General features: G+C 44.0%; 1 protein-coding gene across 1 annotated transcript in view; it reads right to left on the bottom strand.

The window, feature by feature from the left end:
- LOC124554075 (mucin-17-like) overlaps window positions 1–16,939 on the bottom strand; it is a 113,857-nt gene extending 96,918 nt beyond the window's left edge. The window contains exon 1 of the mRNA XM_047128125.1: window positions 16,803–16,939. Coding sequence (XP_046984081.1) covers window positions 16,803–16,890 — 88 coding nt within the window. The 5' untranslated portion in view covers window positions 16,891–16,939. The remainder of the gene's footprint in view (window positions 1–16,802) is intronic.
- Window positions 16,940–18,472: the final 1,533 nt, after the last annotated feature.

Below are 18,472 nucleotides of genomic sequence, written 5' to 3'. Positions count from 1 at the left end.
GTTTTCCTTTCCTTAACCCATCTTCTGAGATAAGTCGCAGTGTCAGTATTGCCTCACGTGCTGCAACATTTCTATGGACTCTGAACTGATCTTCCCCAAGATCGGCTTCTACCAGCTTTTCCATCCGTCTGTAAAGAATTCGTGTCAGAATTTTGCAGCAGTCACTTATTAAGCTGATAGCTCGGTAATTTTCACACCTCTCAACACCTGCTTTCTTTGGGTTTGGAATAATTATATCCTTCTTGAAGCCTGAGGGTATTTCGCCTGTCTCAAATTCTCGCTCACCAGATGGTAGAGTTTTGTCAGGGTTGGTTCTCCCAAGGCTACCAGTAGTTCCAATGGAATTTTGTCTACTCCCGGGGCTTTGTTTCGACTTAGATCTTTCAGTGCTCTGTCAAATTGTTCACGCAGTATCTCCCATTTCATCGTCCCTTACGTCTTCCCCCATTTCAATAATATTGCCCTCAAGTACATCGCCCTTTTATAGACCCTATATAAACTCCTTTCACCTTTCTGCTTTGCGTTTTTTGCTTAGAACTGGCTTTCCATCCGAGCTCTTGATATTGTCTTTTCTCCAAAGGTCTCTTTAATTTACCTCTAGATTCTTACGTTTGTCCTCTAGACATCCCTGCTTACCCAATTTGCACTTCCTGTCGATCTCGTTTTTGAGACGTTTGTATTCCTTTTTTCTGCTTCATTTACTGCGTTCTTGCATTTTATCCTTACATCAATTAAATTCAATATCTCTTCTGTTACCCAAGGATTTCTACTAGCCCTCGTCTTTTTACCTACTTGATCCTCTGCTGCCTTCATGATTAAAGTTATGAGAGACAAAATTATAAGTGCTTGCTCGTGACAAAGCATGAGAAACCGAGTTCCAGAGTATCTATGTGACAAGCTACTGCAAAGAGCTGACCCGCTCGCTTATTGACGAAATAAGATCGCTGAAACCGGAAAAAAACAAAAGAGAAATAAGACGCAGAACTGCACGAGATAATGCTATCATCAGTAAAAGAACGGTAACAACTCACACATCATGCAACGATTTTTATAAGCGTATGTTCGACGTGTAGCGTTTTTGGCTGTGAGATCTGAACTCTGGGGTCTGGGGAACGGAAAAGACTGAATTCTTTAGAGGTCTGGCGTCACATGAGCATCATGAAAATCCAGAATGAGATTTTCACTCTGCAGCGGAGTGTGCGCTGATGTGAAACTTCCTGGCAGATTAAAACTGTGTGCCGGACCGAGACTCGAAATCGGGACCTCTGCCTTTCGCGGGCAAGTGCTCTAGCAACTGAGCTACCCAAGCACGACTCACGCCCCGTCCTCACAGCTTTACTTCTCCCAGTACCTCGTCTCCTACCTTTCAAACTTTACAGAAGCTCTCCTGCGTACCTAGCAGAACTAGCACTGCTGAAAGAAAGGATATTGCGGAGACATGGCTTAGCCACAGCCTAGGGGATGTTTCCAGAATGATGAGATTTTCACTCTGCAGCGGAGTGTGCGCTGATGTCTCAATCGTTACGGACTGATAAAACGTTAATGATGAAGTCGTTAAGAGAGCAAAGGAGAAGCGATGTTTATGGAACACTTTTGTGATACAAAGGGGTCATATTGATGGCTGTCTGCTGCAAAACAATAACAGATAGATATATCAATTGGGAAAGGCGCAGACAGAGACCACCACTGAAGTATATACATCGAACTACCAAATAGATCAGATGCTACTTTGAAATGAACACGAAGGCAGGAAGCCTTGAAACTTGGAGATCTAAAGCCAAGAAGGATTAGGCACTGAAAAACCGTCCTTCCATATATTCTAGAACAGGTAACTTAGTAACTGATATTGTCATATTTTGCCTCTCTCAGTTCTCTGTAGGAATTTAAGTTTATCATATTTCAGCATCTCAAAATTCCTCACCTGTGTCACGTCAGCACTGATGATATGTGTGTCTCTAGCAGACACAGTGTTCTTTATACATACATATGTCATACATTAATACTTGTTCCATAGATCATGAATACTACATTTCGTAATGATGTGGAACATGTCACTCAAACATAAGTTTTCTTTACACAAAATAATTAATATTTTTTTGCAGTTGGTGCTTCATATCTAAAAATTCATCTACTAAATAGAAGGAGCTGTCATTCTTTTAATTTGTTTTTGAGTGCTGCTTGGCTGTCTGTCAGACTTTTAATGTTATTTGGCAAATGACCAAAGATTTTTGTTGCAACATAATTCACCCCCTTTCTGTGCCAAAGTCAGATCATCCTTTCTTCTAGTGATGTAGCTACGCACTACGCTGTTATTTTTGCACCTGAGAAACTGGTGCCTTTGTTATTCAAATATTTTCACGAATCCCCAGTAGGGGGTCATTTAGGTGTCTACAAGACGCAGGAAGAAAACCTAACAATCCTCCTGGCGGCCGAAAATGGACGGGAGGGAAGCCAGCCGTCGAGTATGCGCTATGACCAAGCCAGCTCAGGATTCCAGGGTTGGTAACTTCGCGTCTAAATCCACAAAGAAACCTTTCCGCCACATTATGGATTTTGTCGGCCCGTTACCAAGGTCTAAGGAGGGGAATAGATACATTTTCGTGCATGCTGATGCGTGTACAAGATTTACGTGATTGCTGTCAACCAGAGCTGCAACGACCTGAGAATTTAGTCCAGTATTTTTAGGACCTTTGGTTCGTCACAGTCAATGGCCACTGATAATGCAAGGCTGACGCGATTTGATTTGACTTGATTTTGACAGGGAAGCCAAAACAACTTTGGTCTAACCCGTCACTACCCGCACCAAAACCGAGTTTCTTGTGTGGTATCGGTCCCTGTATAATTAGTAAAGCCAACCAGTGCCCTTAAATAGTACAATGAGTCCTTTACCAGTTTTTTGTTAGACACAATTTCTTCAAGGCTAGTTGTCTTGAAGATTCTGTATCTATTACTCTCCGATGCCATGCATTCGAAGATTAGGTGTGACGCAGTTTCTTCATCCTCATCACAAATCCTACACTTCTGCCACTCCTGCACTTCTTCTTCTATCAGTGACCACTGACTTTGACGAACCAAAGGTCCTAAAAATACTGCACTACATTCTGGGTAACAAATCTTGTTCTGTTATACCCAATGTGTGTAGGTGTTTTTTGAAATTCACATGGCCAGTCATCGTCCAGTCATGAGTTTGATCTCTTTCCTGTTCAATCCCAGGATTACAGAGCTTCTTTTAAAAACCTTCAACATCGCAGGGTGTCAGCAATCGTTGGTTCTTTTAAAACTTAGCTAGGCATCATTACCTTACCATGTTTTTGTTTATGGACCTTGGTCCAATATTGTACATGCTATACTAAGCCAGTTACGTAGTTCTAGTTTGATCATAGCCTTGATGATTGTCAGGTCAGGTTCTGGTCCAATAAATGGAGTCGTTGCCCCCATCCTGGCCAATCTGCCGGTTGAGGCGTTAAGGTTGTTCTCTTTAGGGATGGGGGTAGAAACATATTTCCACAATTCCACATTACCCCAACCCTTCTTTTGGTGAATGTCTCAATCACATTACCCCAACCCTTCTTTTGCTGAATGCCTCAATCACAATGTTAGATCTGCATTGACTGCTTGTCAGCACAAGGGCCAGAGTAACTGGGATCGTTCACTGCAGTGGTTGGGGCTATGGCATTCATTACAGTATGACATGAAAAACATAGGTCAACACTGGCCAAGGTGCCTGTCGGGTATGAGGTCACAACCCCACTGTGCAATTTGTGGACACTAGGGGACCTGTTGCCCAAAGGACAGACTCCACAACAAGTTGTGAATCAGTAGAGGACAACCAGGAAGAACACCCAGGGGCCCACAGAAAGGGAGTAATATGCTGCAATAAGGAACACCAGTCTACTGCTTACCAAGTTGGAGATGAGGTCCGCATTAAGAACTTTCAGGGGAATGGTGAGTCAGCTGACTTCTTAATCAAGAAATTTCTTACCCTTATAATGGTGCTGTCAACGGCCTTGCCATAGTGGTAACACCGGTTCCCATCAGATCACTGAAATTAAGTGCTGTCGGGCTGGGCTAGCACTTGGATGGGTGACCATCTGGTCTGCCGAGCACTGTTGGCAAGCAGGGTGCACTCAGCCCATGTGAGACAAGCAGAGGAGCTACTTGATCGATAAGTAGTGGCTCCGGTCTCATAAACTGGCAATTGGCTGGGAGGGCAGTGTGCTGACCACATGCCCCTCCATATCCACATTCAGTGATGCCTGTGGGATGAGGAGGACACGGCGGCCGGTCGGTCTAATTGGGCCTTCATGGCCTGTTCAGGAGGAGTTATAAAAGTGCTGCTATAATAACTGCACACTGGTGAGGAGCTATGGGCCCATCTCTCTCTCTATCTCAGATTGAGCCAGATGCCAAGAATTTTCAGACCCAACTGAGTTTTACTGGGGGGGAGTCTGTGACATGTCAGCACATGTGCCACTTGTGGCTCGCCACTTCACCTACAGTGGACATCAGGTCGTGTCTCACACTGACAGAGTACGTGGCTTTTAGCTGGCAGGAATCTCATTGGCACACATGAGGGGGCACGCGAATTGTTCATTGAGGCGACAAGGGTGGTGAGATGGTGCGTTTGAGGTCGGTTACCATGGGGCCATGGATGAACTTAGACTGTCCATGTTTGACAGCACTGGGTTGGAATATGCACTGCGGATTATGTACCTAAGCTGTGATTATGTCCAAGGGGATTTTCAATACCACCGAGCATGGCAAGTGTTTCTGATGTTGGAGACTGGTATTAGTCGTTGTGTCATAGTCAACGACTTACAGTGATTCCAACGAAGTGTCCTTGTGTATTACTGTGGAACTGTCTACCTTTCAACATTGTCCCTGCAAGTCATTCACTCGAGTTTGTTACAAGTGGCATTTTATTGCACTGTGTTGCTCCGCAAGCACTAAAGCAAATGTGTATCGGAGTGTTGTTATTGGTGGGAGAAGCAAGAAGCAAGAGGAAAGATTGACGTCGCATGGAAGAATTTGACAGTTGAAACACACTGATGCTAGGGAAAACACGATGCTTTATTTCATTAATAGATGTAGTATACAGTTTGTTAAAGGGTGTACATAAAGTCCAGGAACACTTTCAATTATTTATTGCACATGAACTAAACATTGGACATATGTCATACATATTGCATTTTGAAGAGAAACTCTGAAAGTTTTTTTTTTTACAAATATTCGATATGCGAACCATGAGTGACCCGGCAGATGTCAATGCGCTAATCGAATTCTTGCCTTGCCCGTCCCACATTGGCATCATCGACTATGGCAGTGGCTTCCCATATACTCTCCCATAGCTCTGCTACATCACATGGTAGAGGAGGTACATGCACCAGATCTTTAATGTGTCCCCACAGAAAGAAGTCACACAGAGTGAGATCTGGTGGTCGTGCAGGCCATTTCATGAAACAGCTGTCCCCTTCTGTAGCACGGCCAATCCATCTATGTGGCAGCTCTGTGTTCAGGTACCCACGAACTTTCACAATGAAAATGAGGTGGAGCCCCATTATGCTGAAAGATGAATGGAGTCTGATTGCATTTGAGGCATCAGCCATTGCTGCAACATGTCCAAGCAGGGATATCCAGTGATAGTGCTCTTAGCGAAGAAGAATGGCCTGTACAGTTTTCGACATGACAAGGCACGAAAAACATTTACCTTTGGGGAATCACGCTCAAATTCAATGCATTTGTGTCGATGCCTTGTACACAAGATTCGACAATTATGACTGTTCAGTTTCTCATTAGCTTGAAAAGTGGCTTCGTCACTAAAAATTAAGCGATCAACAATGCCATCCCCATCCTCATTCAATTGTTGCAACTGTGAACAAAACTCAGAATACTTGTCTTTGTCGTCGTCATTAAGCTTCTGCACGAGCTCCAATTATAATGGTTTCATAGACAGCTTCTGTCGCAGGACTTCCCACACTGTCACTGGAGCCATTTTAGTTATGGGATGCACAACGCACTGATTTCTTTGGACCCCTTATGAATGTTTCTCGTATGTGCTCCACATTTACTTAAGGGGCTCCGGAACGCCCTATACTTGCAATGTTAAAATAACGCTTATAAATTACATCTTTCCTCACAAAGTATTTGAGGTAGATAGTTGAACTTTTTGCAGATTATTTATTGGAATATGGAGTACAACGTAATACAGGGATTTTACAAAATTTTAGTTCAGTTGTTAAAGATGATTTTTTCAATTGTAATGAAAATTCACAACATTTTTTTGCAATTTTTTATTTATATATTCAAAAATATACAGTTTTTTGGAAAAAGGCTGTGTTAAATTATGTAGAAGGTACTGTGTAACACTTACTGAAAGTTTGAAACAAATATGTTTGGAAGATCCTTAGAAAACATGTAATTAGTATCAGAAAATAAAAGTTTTGGGAATCGAGCGACAAAGATTGGATTAACTTTTTAGTGCATTCCAGGTCCATAGGATGGATTATCTTCATCCTCTGCAAACTCCTCCAGCTTCCTCTTGTTCCTCCTCCTGTTTACTCTTGCTTGTATTTCTAGACTCTTTACAGCCCTGTCTGCAGCCCGAAAGCGTTCCTTGTCTAAAGCAAGCATCGCTCGTTCCATGTTAGAACCTATCTTCATTCCCATATTTCTAAATACCTTGCACCTTACAATGTTGACATCATTGAAAGTCGCAACAGCATCATACACACCAAAGTGAAGTGTTTCTATTCCAACAAATACAGTCTTGGGGATTCTCGACCATATAACACTATTTACACTTTCATTGGGGTTTTGAGTTTTTCCGTGAATACACTTTTTCAACAGTTCAGGTGCTGCTAAGTCTCTGAAAATGGGTTTTATCACCTCCATTATTGCATGAGGCAGACTATGCTTATGAGTGTACACTTCACCAGTTAGCAATCCTTTGTTATATTTACACCAACTGTCTTCTTCTTTGGGACACAAGCTATGTTGGGGATTTTCATCGGTTGAAGAAGTATGAAAAAAAAGAGCCCAATCAGCCTTCTTCATTTCGTCGACACTTTGTGTATTTTGCCTAATAGCCATTCCATAATAGTTCTGTATTTTGTCAATTACACTGTCAGTTAACCTTCCCTTCCCATCCAACCCTTTACCATCACTGAGTTTTTGTGTTTTGTACGAAGCTTTCAGTCGCCGAAGTCTTGTTCCCATTCGCTTCTGTACGTGTCCAATACACTCAGATTTCCGCACTACAACATCATCACCATAGGGCTTCAGTCCTTGAACATGTTTGAAACTTTTAAAATCACCGTCACCAAGGTAATTAACATATCGCACTTTATCACTCGCCTCAGAACGCTGGAATATACTGGCAACACCAGCCACTTCCATTCCTCCACTACTGCCACTATAGTTAGCTTTGCAATTATTTTCATGTGTACCTTTATATTTTTGTGGACATTTACAATACTTTGATATTACTGCTACATCTAAAACTTTCCCTGTATACATACTGATGGCAGATACTACACCATGAAGAGATGTGTGTCCCCGTTTATGCCAGGTACCATCGAACGCTGCAGTCAAATCTCTGTTACCATTATTTTCCATTACTGCCTCTTCCACAGCGTTCTTCATAGATTCTATACAGACATCTTCTACTTTAGACCCTATTAATTTATTATAGGTCGTAAACTTGGTTGGGGGATTTGGAAGATTCATGATGCCACAGAAAATTGCACCTGCAGTAGCACCCTTACCAACTGAACGCAAGGAATAAACAAATCTAATGTTGTGTTCGTAGATTTTGCTACCATTTTCTTCAGTTGCAGTTACTGCAACACTGTTCCAAAAGGTGGTCATGTATGAACACTTGTCACATTTCAGTTGTATTTCACTAGCAAGTCCTACGTGCTTTATTATGGAGAGTTCCAGACCAACTTCACTACAATGAATACATCTTACACAGTTTGAAAAAATTCCTTTGAGAACCGACATATCAAATATTTCATTCACATCCGATTCGCCCATAAAACATTCATAGTTTTCACTCATTGAACCAAGCTTCTTCTGTGAAGTATTTCCTTTCCCACTTTGACTGCTATGGGCAAGTGTACTTGAGAGGTTAGGTTCACTCACTTGGTTATCGTCTTTATTGTTTACAGTAATAACACATACCTTTGGCTTTCCAACATTTCTCCTTTTCTTAAAAGCCTTCAGAGGATTTCTAATAACTTTACTTTTACTCATTATTGCACTTCAACAAAACAGAGACTCAAGAAACAGAATTAATTACGGATATTTTCAAGATAACGACAGAGTAAATAAACATGAAACAATCGACAATCACACCAGCGATATATATTGAACCATCACAGGTTAGCCACAACACATACTTTATCTCACATCACTAAAATGTACCTGATGAACACGGACGTTAATAATAACACCATTTGACAGCAGTTTAACAGCGCCACAGTGGGTCACGCCCATGTAGAACACATTTCAAAAAAAAATTTAAAAATAGTTGTAGTCTTCGGAATTGAATAAATTATATATCTATTAAAACGTAATAGTCTGCAGATTCAGAAAACGCAAAAAAGTAAAAATTGAACTTTTCATGATTTTGTGCCTTTCCGGAGCCCCTTAACTCACATTGGAACGTCTGCTTCTCTTTGCCGGGCACAAGCAACTCGTTGTAACGAACTTTCTGTGTCAGTGGTAAATGGCCTCCCGTGTTGGTGGCTTCTTACTGTACTTGGTTCTAAACATACGCTGAACAGCTGTAGCACACTTGTTTTTGTCGAACTCCAACACACAGAAAGCTCGCTCCGCACCTGAACTCGCCATGGTTGCGACTAGCGCTGACTATCGGCAAATTACCAAACTACGCTTTGGCGGTAGACATGAAAAAAACTTTCAGGGTTTCTCTTCAAAATGACATGTGTATGATATCTGTACAATATTTGGTTCTTGTGCAATAAATAATTGAAAGTGTTCCCATACTTTATGTACACCCTGTATACGCCTATTTGCAAGATTTCTTTTGTTCAATGCTGCTCTGTAGAAGAACTGATTTTAATGCACCATAATTAAATGCTCTTCTATCTTTTATGTAGTGTTGCTAATGGTCTCACTGAATGGACAAAAAAATGGTTCAAATGGCTCTGAGCACTATGGGACTCAACTGCTGTGGTCATCAGTCCCCTAGAACTTAGAACTACTTAAACCTAACTAACCTAAGGACATCACACACATCCATGCCCGAGGCAGGATTCGAACCTGCGACCGTAGCAGTCCCACGGTTCCGGACTGCGCGCCTAGAACCGCGAGACCACCGCGGCCGGCTGAATGGACATACAGAGTGGGTGACACTAGTATAGGAAAACTGTCCCTCTGTCACGGGTCGTGGTCGATCTGTAGAAATTCTTCTCCCTGACGTTTCATTCTCAACTACGGAGAACATCTTCCGAGGTGAGTCGACGAATGGCTGCTAGGAGTTTTTTTTTACTTTATTGTTATTTTAAAGCCTGCACAACAGGCAGGCTGTCAGCAGCACACTACGCTGCTCTTCACCCATAGAAGACACAAGCAGCAAAAACAGTGAGAAGACACAAGTTACAGAACGGTGGGCAATAAAACAGGAGACACATAGAGACAAACACGGAGCCGTTCACACTCGTCGATAATCCACACTGCTAACTGATGAGACGACGCACGAACACTGAAGATGACGATGGCACTGGTGAACGAGGGAGTGTGACGGTGAACACTGAACACTAAACACGACGGCACACACGAAACACTGATGGCGGTGATCTCCGGCGCGCGAATGTCCACGTAGCGTGTGCGAGTCTGGGGACCTGCCAAGAGGGGAACAGGGGTGAGGTGGGGGAGAGGGGAGAAAAAGGATGCCAATGGCTAAGGAGACGGGGGCAGGAGGAGAGGGACAGGGGAGGGGAGGCCCGGGGGAGGAGGGGGAGAAAAGGAAGAGGGAGGGAAAAGGGAGAGAAGGGTGGGAGGGTGCCCAGAGGAGCAAACACAGCAGGAGGGCGGGAGGATCAAAGTTGGTTGTTGGTTGTTTTGGGGAAGGAGACCAGACAGCGAGGTCATCGGTCTCATCGGGTTAGGGAAGGATGGGAAGGAAGTCGGCCGTGCCCTTTGAAAGGAACCATCCCGGCATTTGCCTGGAGCGATTTAGGGAAATCACGGAAAACCTAAATCAGGATGGCCGGACGCGGGATTGAACCGTCGTCCTCCCGAATGCGAGTCCAGTGTCTAACCACTGCGCCACCTCGCTCGGTCGATCAAAGTTGGTAGGAGGGGTAGATGGAGGGGAGGAGGGCATCATCAGGGAGGGGGAGCTGGCGGAAGCCACCTTGGGAGAGGATAAGGAGGGTGGAGAGATGGAGACCGGGTGGGACGTGGGAATACAGGCGCAGCAGCGGGCGGGGGTGGGAGAGGATCAGGGAGACGAGCGGGTGAGGATGATCGAGTTTGCGGGAGGTGTACAGGATCTGTATCCTTTCAAGGAAAAGGAGGAGATGGGGGAAGGGGATGAGATCGTACAGGATCCGCGTGGGGGAGGGGAGACGGATGCGATAGGCAAGGGGGAGAGCATGACGTTCAAGGATTTGGAGGGAATTATAAAAGGTAGGGGGGCGGAGATCCAAGCCGGATGGGCATAACAAAAGATAGGGCGGATGAGGGACTTATAGGTGTGGAGGGGTCCAGACCCCACGTACGGCCGGAGAGGAGCTTGAGAAGACTGAATTGGGAGCGTGCCTTGGCTTGGATTGTCCGGAGGTGGGGAGTCCAGGTGAGGCGACGGTCGAGGGTGACGCCAAGGTACTTAAGGGTGGGAGTGAGGGTGATAGGACGGCCATAGATGGTGAGATAGAAATCAAGGAGGCGAAAGGAAGGGGTGGTTTTGCCAACAATGATCGCCTGGGTTTTGGAGGGATTGACCTTGAGCAACCACTGGTTGCACCAAGTGGTGAACCGGTCAGGATGGGATTGGAGAAGGTGTTGGGAGCGCTGTAGGGTGGGGGCAAGGGCAAGGAAGGCGGTGTCATCGGCAAACTGGAGAAGGTGGACGGGGGCTGACGGCGGCGGCATGTCCGCCGTGTACAAAAGGTACAGAAGGGGGGAGAGGACGGAGCCTTTGGGCACACCGGCAGAGGGGAAAAAGGTGTAGGAATCCGTGTTATGGACGGTGACATAGGCTGCTAGGAGCTGGGGCTGCCGCTTATATGGAGATCGTAGAGGGCGCCACCACACGTCGCGTGGCGTCGATGTGTGGCTATCTCTGACTATCGTCTGTTCTCTCGATTGCAGGCAATCGATTGTCACGTGATTGATGCAACGTCGACCGCCATACATTGTTCAATTTTAATCTTTCTTCTTTACGATTAAAATTGTATTGATGTTTGTGGATTTCAATTGCCTCTCTGTACATACGTGTATAATAGTGCGACGTCCTCGCTAGCACGCTTGTCTCACCAAATTTTATTTCGGAACATGTTTTTAAGGATGGAGATCACGAAATAAAATTTGGTGAGACAAGCGTGCTAGCGAGGACGTCGCACTATTATACACGTATGTACAGAGAGGCAATTGAAATCCACAAACATCAATACAATTTTAATCGTAAAGAAGAAAGATTAAAATTGAACAATGTATGGCGGTCGACGTTGCATCAATCACGTGACAATCGATTGCCTGCAATCGAGAGAACAGACGATAGCCAGAGATAGCCACACATCGACGCCACGTGACGTGTGGTGGCACCCTCTACGATCTCCTTATAAGCGGCAGCCCCAGCTCCTAGCAGCCAGTCGTCGACTCACCTCGGAAGATGTTCTCCGTAGTTGAGAACGAAACGTCAGGGAGAAGAATTTCTACAGATCGACCACGGCAACTTAGCCCGGAAGTGTTTACTGATAAAGACGCCGGCCGTGAAAGCCTACATGGGATTATGTAGTTGTGTAACAGCGACTGAGACACTGATGTCATAGAGATATCAAGACCGCCTGAGGTACATAGCAAATCATAATTCGATGATATGTTGTATTGTGTACTCTAAAATTTGAAATATGCTACCAAATCATGTACTTTCCCCACATGACCTGACGATGGCAGTCACACCGAAATAGGCCTACTTCAGTTAACTATATAATGGAACACGGCAACGTCTTGGTATCATAGCATTACATTCAACGTCCTTATATGAGATATACAGTGCAGCGGCCCCATATGAGTGCAAATTATAGCATATTTCCCAAATATCTGCGTTTATTGAAACATATCCGCTCTGATCTGAATGTAATTCGCACACCTATTTGAATGTCAAATTTTATGAAGGGAATCAATTTTCCTGATAACTACACTGAACCGCCAAGTCTGTGTCGCCTGGCCACCAAGAGCTGTTGCAGAACGATTGATTCACGGATCCAGTTATATGGCTCCTTCCGTGTATAGCGATGACGAGTGGGGCCTGAAGATGGCATCAATGTAATGCCGAAACTGGTAGCACATAAAAGTTCACAACATAAATTTCTACAAATCATACGGCTGTTGGTAAATTATTGCATCAAGAAACACTCGTTTTACGTTCGACAACAACAAGCTACAACAAGAGGACGCAGCTGTTTTAGACACTGTGGCAGGTCCCACTTTACCAGTGCAGTGCTAGCCTCGCCGAATCAATCGTGAGAGCCTGTCTTCCCCAGTGTAGGTGGGAGACTGAAATTTCGTTCAAAGACATCGCCGCCAAGAAAATAAAAAATAAAAAAGGAATACCTGTCATGAATCATTCTGTGCTGCCGTAGCCATCTCATTCACCCACCAGGCGGCACATCACTGATGTAAATTTGACAAGCTAAGTAATTAAATTGATCATGGGGATCAGTCTGTTGGGCGAGTAATTTTTTTTTCAGTAGTCGGATTACACTCATTAGGTAGGTCAAATGAGAATCCGTGTAGGGAAGACGATGTTCTTTTCGAGGAACGCTACTGAGAACCGACATTTGAGGCTGACTGCAGAGGGATTCTACAGCCCACACCATACATTTCGTATAAGGATTACACTATTAAAAACACGGTCGTAGCGATTCTGTTACCGTCACCTTGCATGAAATACCATCTTGGGTCTACAGGCACACACACAAGCCACTGACAGCATTACACTTTTGGGTAGAAATTGTGTCGGAGAGTTGGCATCAAGTCTACTCATTCTACCATGAACTTGCGTTGGATCCTGTAGAGACGTCTTTCAATGATTGCAGCCACCGGCGAAGAACATTCGTGCCACTCTCATATCTCGAAACGAATCACCTTTTTCGAACCTATCTGCTAAGGACCGCACACAGCACAAACTCCAGTGCTGTTTTTTAGACAGTCCCTCTGCATCTTGTAACTGCTTCTCAATCTCTGCCCTGCCATCCTTGCAGATTCGTCTATGTTATGGTCCCAATCTAAGTCGGACCTGAACGGAAGTCAGAGAAGGCTGTATCTGTGACCTTCTGCATCTCGTGGAGAAACAGGACGAGCTGAGTTAGTGCGACAGGAGCGCGTTTTGACCACTCGGTGGAAATGGGAGAATGTTGCCGTAGCTCCACCAACCGTGTACAATGTGTAAGGCCGCCAAGTAATGCTTTCCTCTGCAACACGAGGTACTAGAAAAGATAGTATTAGTAGTTACAATGGTGTGACTCCACATCATACATGGCATGGAGGAAGGACAAGGATTTTGCTACTACATTGCAACACTTCTCCAAACTACATACAGGAACTGCAGTCAGAAGGAGATCTGCATATCTCAGGATGCATTCATGTCTATCACCAAAACATTTTCTCCCACCTTGGTATTTTATACCATTCAACGGAGAAAACCTATGAACTATAAAAACTGTGCTATCGTCATCTGTTGGAGAACTTGATAAGATAATACTACGTCCTTGTCTTCTGATATATCTGAAACAAATATAGTCTGCCTTCCGGCATTGACCATACGTGGTGATCCTATTAAATATAAGGTATTGGTTCACTGGAGCAGGTGGTTTGTGATCGAAGTCGCTTCTACAGACCTGTGTAATGTTTCATCACCTGCTAAACCGGAATTAACACATTTGGATCCTCTGCCTCTCACAGAAAACTGAACATCGCTTGGCATAAACTTAAAGCTAACGCAACACAGGCTGGTGGAAATAAAACACAGAGGCGTTGTTTCTCATTGACAGAAATGTGGAAGACATCACAACAACTGGAAGAGTTTGATGTATTGTAGAAGGCTTCCAACAGCTATTTGAAGGTGGTGACCTGTACAGTTAATCTCATCTTCCCCATCGACAGGGTAGCAGACGTCTCAGTCGCTCGGTACGGGCTTTTGTTGAAGCATTGTTCCTTCATTTCGCAGTCGTGTACATGATTACTGTTCCGGTATTGACCATTGCTGGAAGGTGCTGTTCGCAAAACGTGTGAGCTAGTACAAATAAAAAGAGGTACTGTTATCTTATTGGTGAAAAAAAAAATAATAAAAATAAAAACATGTGGAGGGCATCGCAGCGTATGGAAATAGGTCGAGTCTGTAGCATTGAGGAACGCTACCCAATAACTGTACGAAGGCGATGACCTCTACATTTAATCCCCTGCTCCACAGCGACAAGTAACAGACATCTGGTGCTACGAAGAGGCTCCCTCCATCGCAATCGAGTGGTGTCAGTCAGTCATTATGCGGTAATCATCAGCGTACCCAGTGGATGGTCGGTATGGGAAACACTGGTGATATCGGACGATGTACTGTAACACAAACCGCAGTTGATAGCGAGATCAATTTTACCCAGGAGTCGGAGAGAGCTATAACTACCCCATTCTGCAACCCGTGTAGTAAGAGAGTGAGCTGAGTTATAGGACCGTGTTTTCACCACTCAGTGGAAATGGGAACACGATGTTGTAGCTCCGCCAACCGCGTACGATATGTAAGGACAGCGCCAAACGAAGCCTGCTCATGCAACACGAGGTAGCATAAAAAGACAGTACGAGCATTTACAGTGGTGTTTTTATCGGGAAAATTAGACAGACTCGATATCTACATCTACATCCATACTCCGCAAGCCACCTGACGGTGTGTGGCGGAGGGTACCTTGAGTACATCTATCGGTTCTCCCTTCTATTCCAGTCTCGTATTGTCCGTGGAAAGAAGAATTTTCGGTATGCCTCTGTGTGGGCTCTAATCTCTCTGATTTTATCCTCATGGTCTCTTCGCGAGATATACATAGGAGGGAGCAATATACTGCTCGACTCCTCGGTGAAGGTATGTTCTCGAAACTTCAACAAAAGCCCGTACCGAGCGACTGAGCGTCTCTACTGCAGAGCCTTCCAAAGGAGTTTATCTATCATCTCCGTAACGCTTTCGCGATTACTAAATGATCCTGTAACGAAGCGCGCTGCTCTCCGTTGGATCTTCTCTATCTCTTCTATCAACCCTATCTGTTACGGATCCCACACTGCTGAGCAGTATTCGAGCAGTGGGCGAACAAGTGTACTGTAACCTACTTTCTTTGTTTTCGGATTGCATTTCCTTAGGATCCTTCCAATGAATCTCAGTCTGGCATCTTCTTTACCGACGATCAACTTCATATGAACATTCAATTTTAAATCACTCCTAATGCGTACTCTCAGATAATTTACGGAATTAACTGCTTCCAGCTGCTGACCTGCTATATTGTAGCTAAATGATATGGGATCTTTCTTTCTATGTATTTGCAGCACATTACACTTGTCTACATTGAGATTCAATTGCCATTCCCTGCATCATGCGTCAATTCGCTGCAGATCCTCCTGCACTCCAGTACAATTTTCCATTGTTACAATCTCTCTATATACCACAGCATCATCCGAAAAAAGCCAAAAAGATATCATACAGGTACTCCACTCCATACATAGTCGGCTACCTGGGTAGCAGCTTCTAATGTACACCTGACTGGTTTAGCGGAACCTTACAATTTGAAGCCAATGCCAAGTCATGGAAACTGCAGCCAAGCATTTCATAGAACTGTCCAAGTCTATGACTCAAGGCTTCCTCTAGACTCAGAACCAGGAGGCAGTATCAGTTCTTGGGACACTGCTGCAGATTGTGAGCTTCGTGAAGCTCCATGAAGAGGGTTTGTCCTCTCTACCTTCTCTGCCAGACGTTGGAATGATCCAAGTACGATCTCGGAGCTGAGATCTTTTTTCCAATGTATGCCAAAATCTACCGCAGGTGCATCCTGTTCCCTCAATAGCCTGCCGGAATAGCCTCTTCAACATGTGGAATGACCAGCAGAGGGGCCAACGTGGACGGTTAAGGAGAGCTTGTACCACCACACCGGGACTATCTTAAGTAGCATCCAGTTTATGTTGATAAAGAACAGCGTTAATTGGTGTGTGCAGTTTGTGTTACCACCAACATCCTCTCCTTGCCTCCCATGGTATAAGCCTACACTGACAACGTGCCGACACATAAATAACCACATTAGTACATTACGATTCAAAGCAGTTATTAAATCACGGAAGTAGAAAACCACAACAATATAGGTCAGCAAAAAATGAAGCTATTGGACCTTGAAATGTCCTTAGAAATTATGGAAAAGAATATTTACCTGAGTTTTCAGATCTTAACTGTAAAACATTGACTTCCAGATCGGGTACTGTAAAAGGAATTCATACAAATATCAATGGAAAAACAGAATACATATTTTATTACTGACTATGAAATTGTTATTTGTTATAGAGACTTACATCAACAGAAAAAAATTTACCTGTAATGGAATCTGAGTCACTGCAATTTGCAGCTATGACTACGGCCACCAAAATGCAGATGAACCAACTAATGCTTCCGCAGAACATGACGCAAGGACTAAGATGTCGGACCAAGTGCAGAACTTTTCCCGCGAAATATTTTCATCAAATTTGCACACTGTTCCACAACCTGTAATTTTATGAACCAATGGAGTTACAAAATTGATTTTCCTTATGCAAGCTGTATAGCATATTAATTACTGTAAATTAATGTTTTGATGTAACTTGGATTACGTCATTGTAAGAGACAGATGTCACATCGGTCAGCGCATTATATTTCTGTTTACATCTGATTAACTGCCGGAAAGTGCTCTCTAAATGACTTATAGTCTTTTGTCACACCTATACCAGTTGCACAGGTATCGGTATCAACTTAAGTTTCTTTAATGAAGCTGCAGTATAGTACATGGTGTGCTAATGTTTCACACAGGTGGAGAGAGGGGTGGGGGTGTGTTTTGCCTGCAGCAAAGGCATCAGGTGGCTACATGAGCCTCAGGCGTGTAAGGACAGGCCAGGGGGAGCTTCCCAGCGAGGTCGTGGGGAGAACTGTTGTATTGGGAATACAACGGCGGCTACAGAGCTCTGTGTCGAATATGGCTGTTGCAGACTCCTAGTCACGCGCTGTGATGAACCTAAGACTGTTAAAAGCTGATTGTGGTGAGACGAGTTCAAACTAACATAGGTCATCATTTTGAGATTGTTATTGCAAAAGCTACGAATTTTTATGATTGTGAAAATTATGATAGGTAGTAGAAAGTAATAACTAAGAACTGCTTTGAGCTATTGTGGAAAACCAGATATTAAATGAATGCTAAGGAAGTCAGTAAATACTACAGAAGTCACATCTCAGTCATTTTACGTGTTGTAAATACTGCAGCAGATTTTAGAACAGTATGATTGTGTAACCGTGAATTACTCTGAACTTGTCAAGGTTACAGGTAATGTTAAAATAGCATGAGTTATGCGCTTTTGTGCCTAATAATACATCATGAATATTTGAAGTTTGGTGATATTTAATCATCGGTGTATTCATTATGTAAATGCGTATTCATAATATTTCTGAATAAAAATTATGTGGTTAGCACTCATTACACACTGTGACTTCCTTCTTCAGCGTCATATACACCAAAGAGCCAAAGAAACTGTTACACCTGCCTAAAATCGTGCAGTTCCCTAGCGAGCACGCAGATGTTTCGCAACACGACGTGGCAAGAACTCGACTAATGTCTGAAGTTGTGCTGAAGGGAACTGACACCACGAATCCAGCAGGGCTGTCCATAAATCCGTAAGTGTGTGAGGGGATGGAAATCTCTTCTGAACAGCACGTTGCAAGCCATCCCAGATATGTTCAATAATGTCTATGTCTGGGGAGTTTGGTGCCTAGCGAAACTGTTCAAACTCAGAAGAGTGTTCCTGGAGCAACTCTCTAGCAGTTCTGGACGTGTGGGGTGTAACATTCACATGCTGGAATTGCCCAAGTCAGTCGTAATCCACAATGGACATCAATGAATGCAGGTGACCAGGTAGGATACTTATATACGTGCCACCTGTCAAGAGTCGTATCTGGACGTATCAGGGGCCCCATATCACTCCAACTGCACATGCCCCACACCATTACAGAGCCTCCACC

Source organism: Schistocerca americana, chromosome 11 (genome assembly GCF_021461395.2).
Source record: "Schistocerca americana isolate TAMUIC-IGC-003095 chromosome 11, iqSchAmer2.1, whole genome shotgun sequence".
NCBI lineage: Eukaryota > Metazoa > Arthropoda > Insecta > Orthoptera > Acrididae > Schistocerca > Schistocerca americana.
The sequence above is the reverse complement of the archived record's forward strand: the minus strand, read 5'-3'. Positions and strand labels throughout refer to the sequence as shown.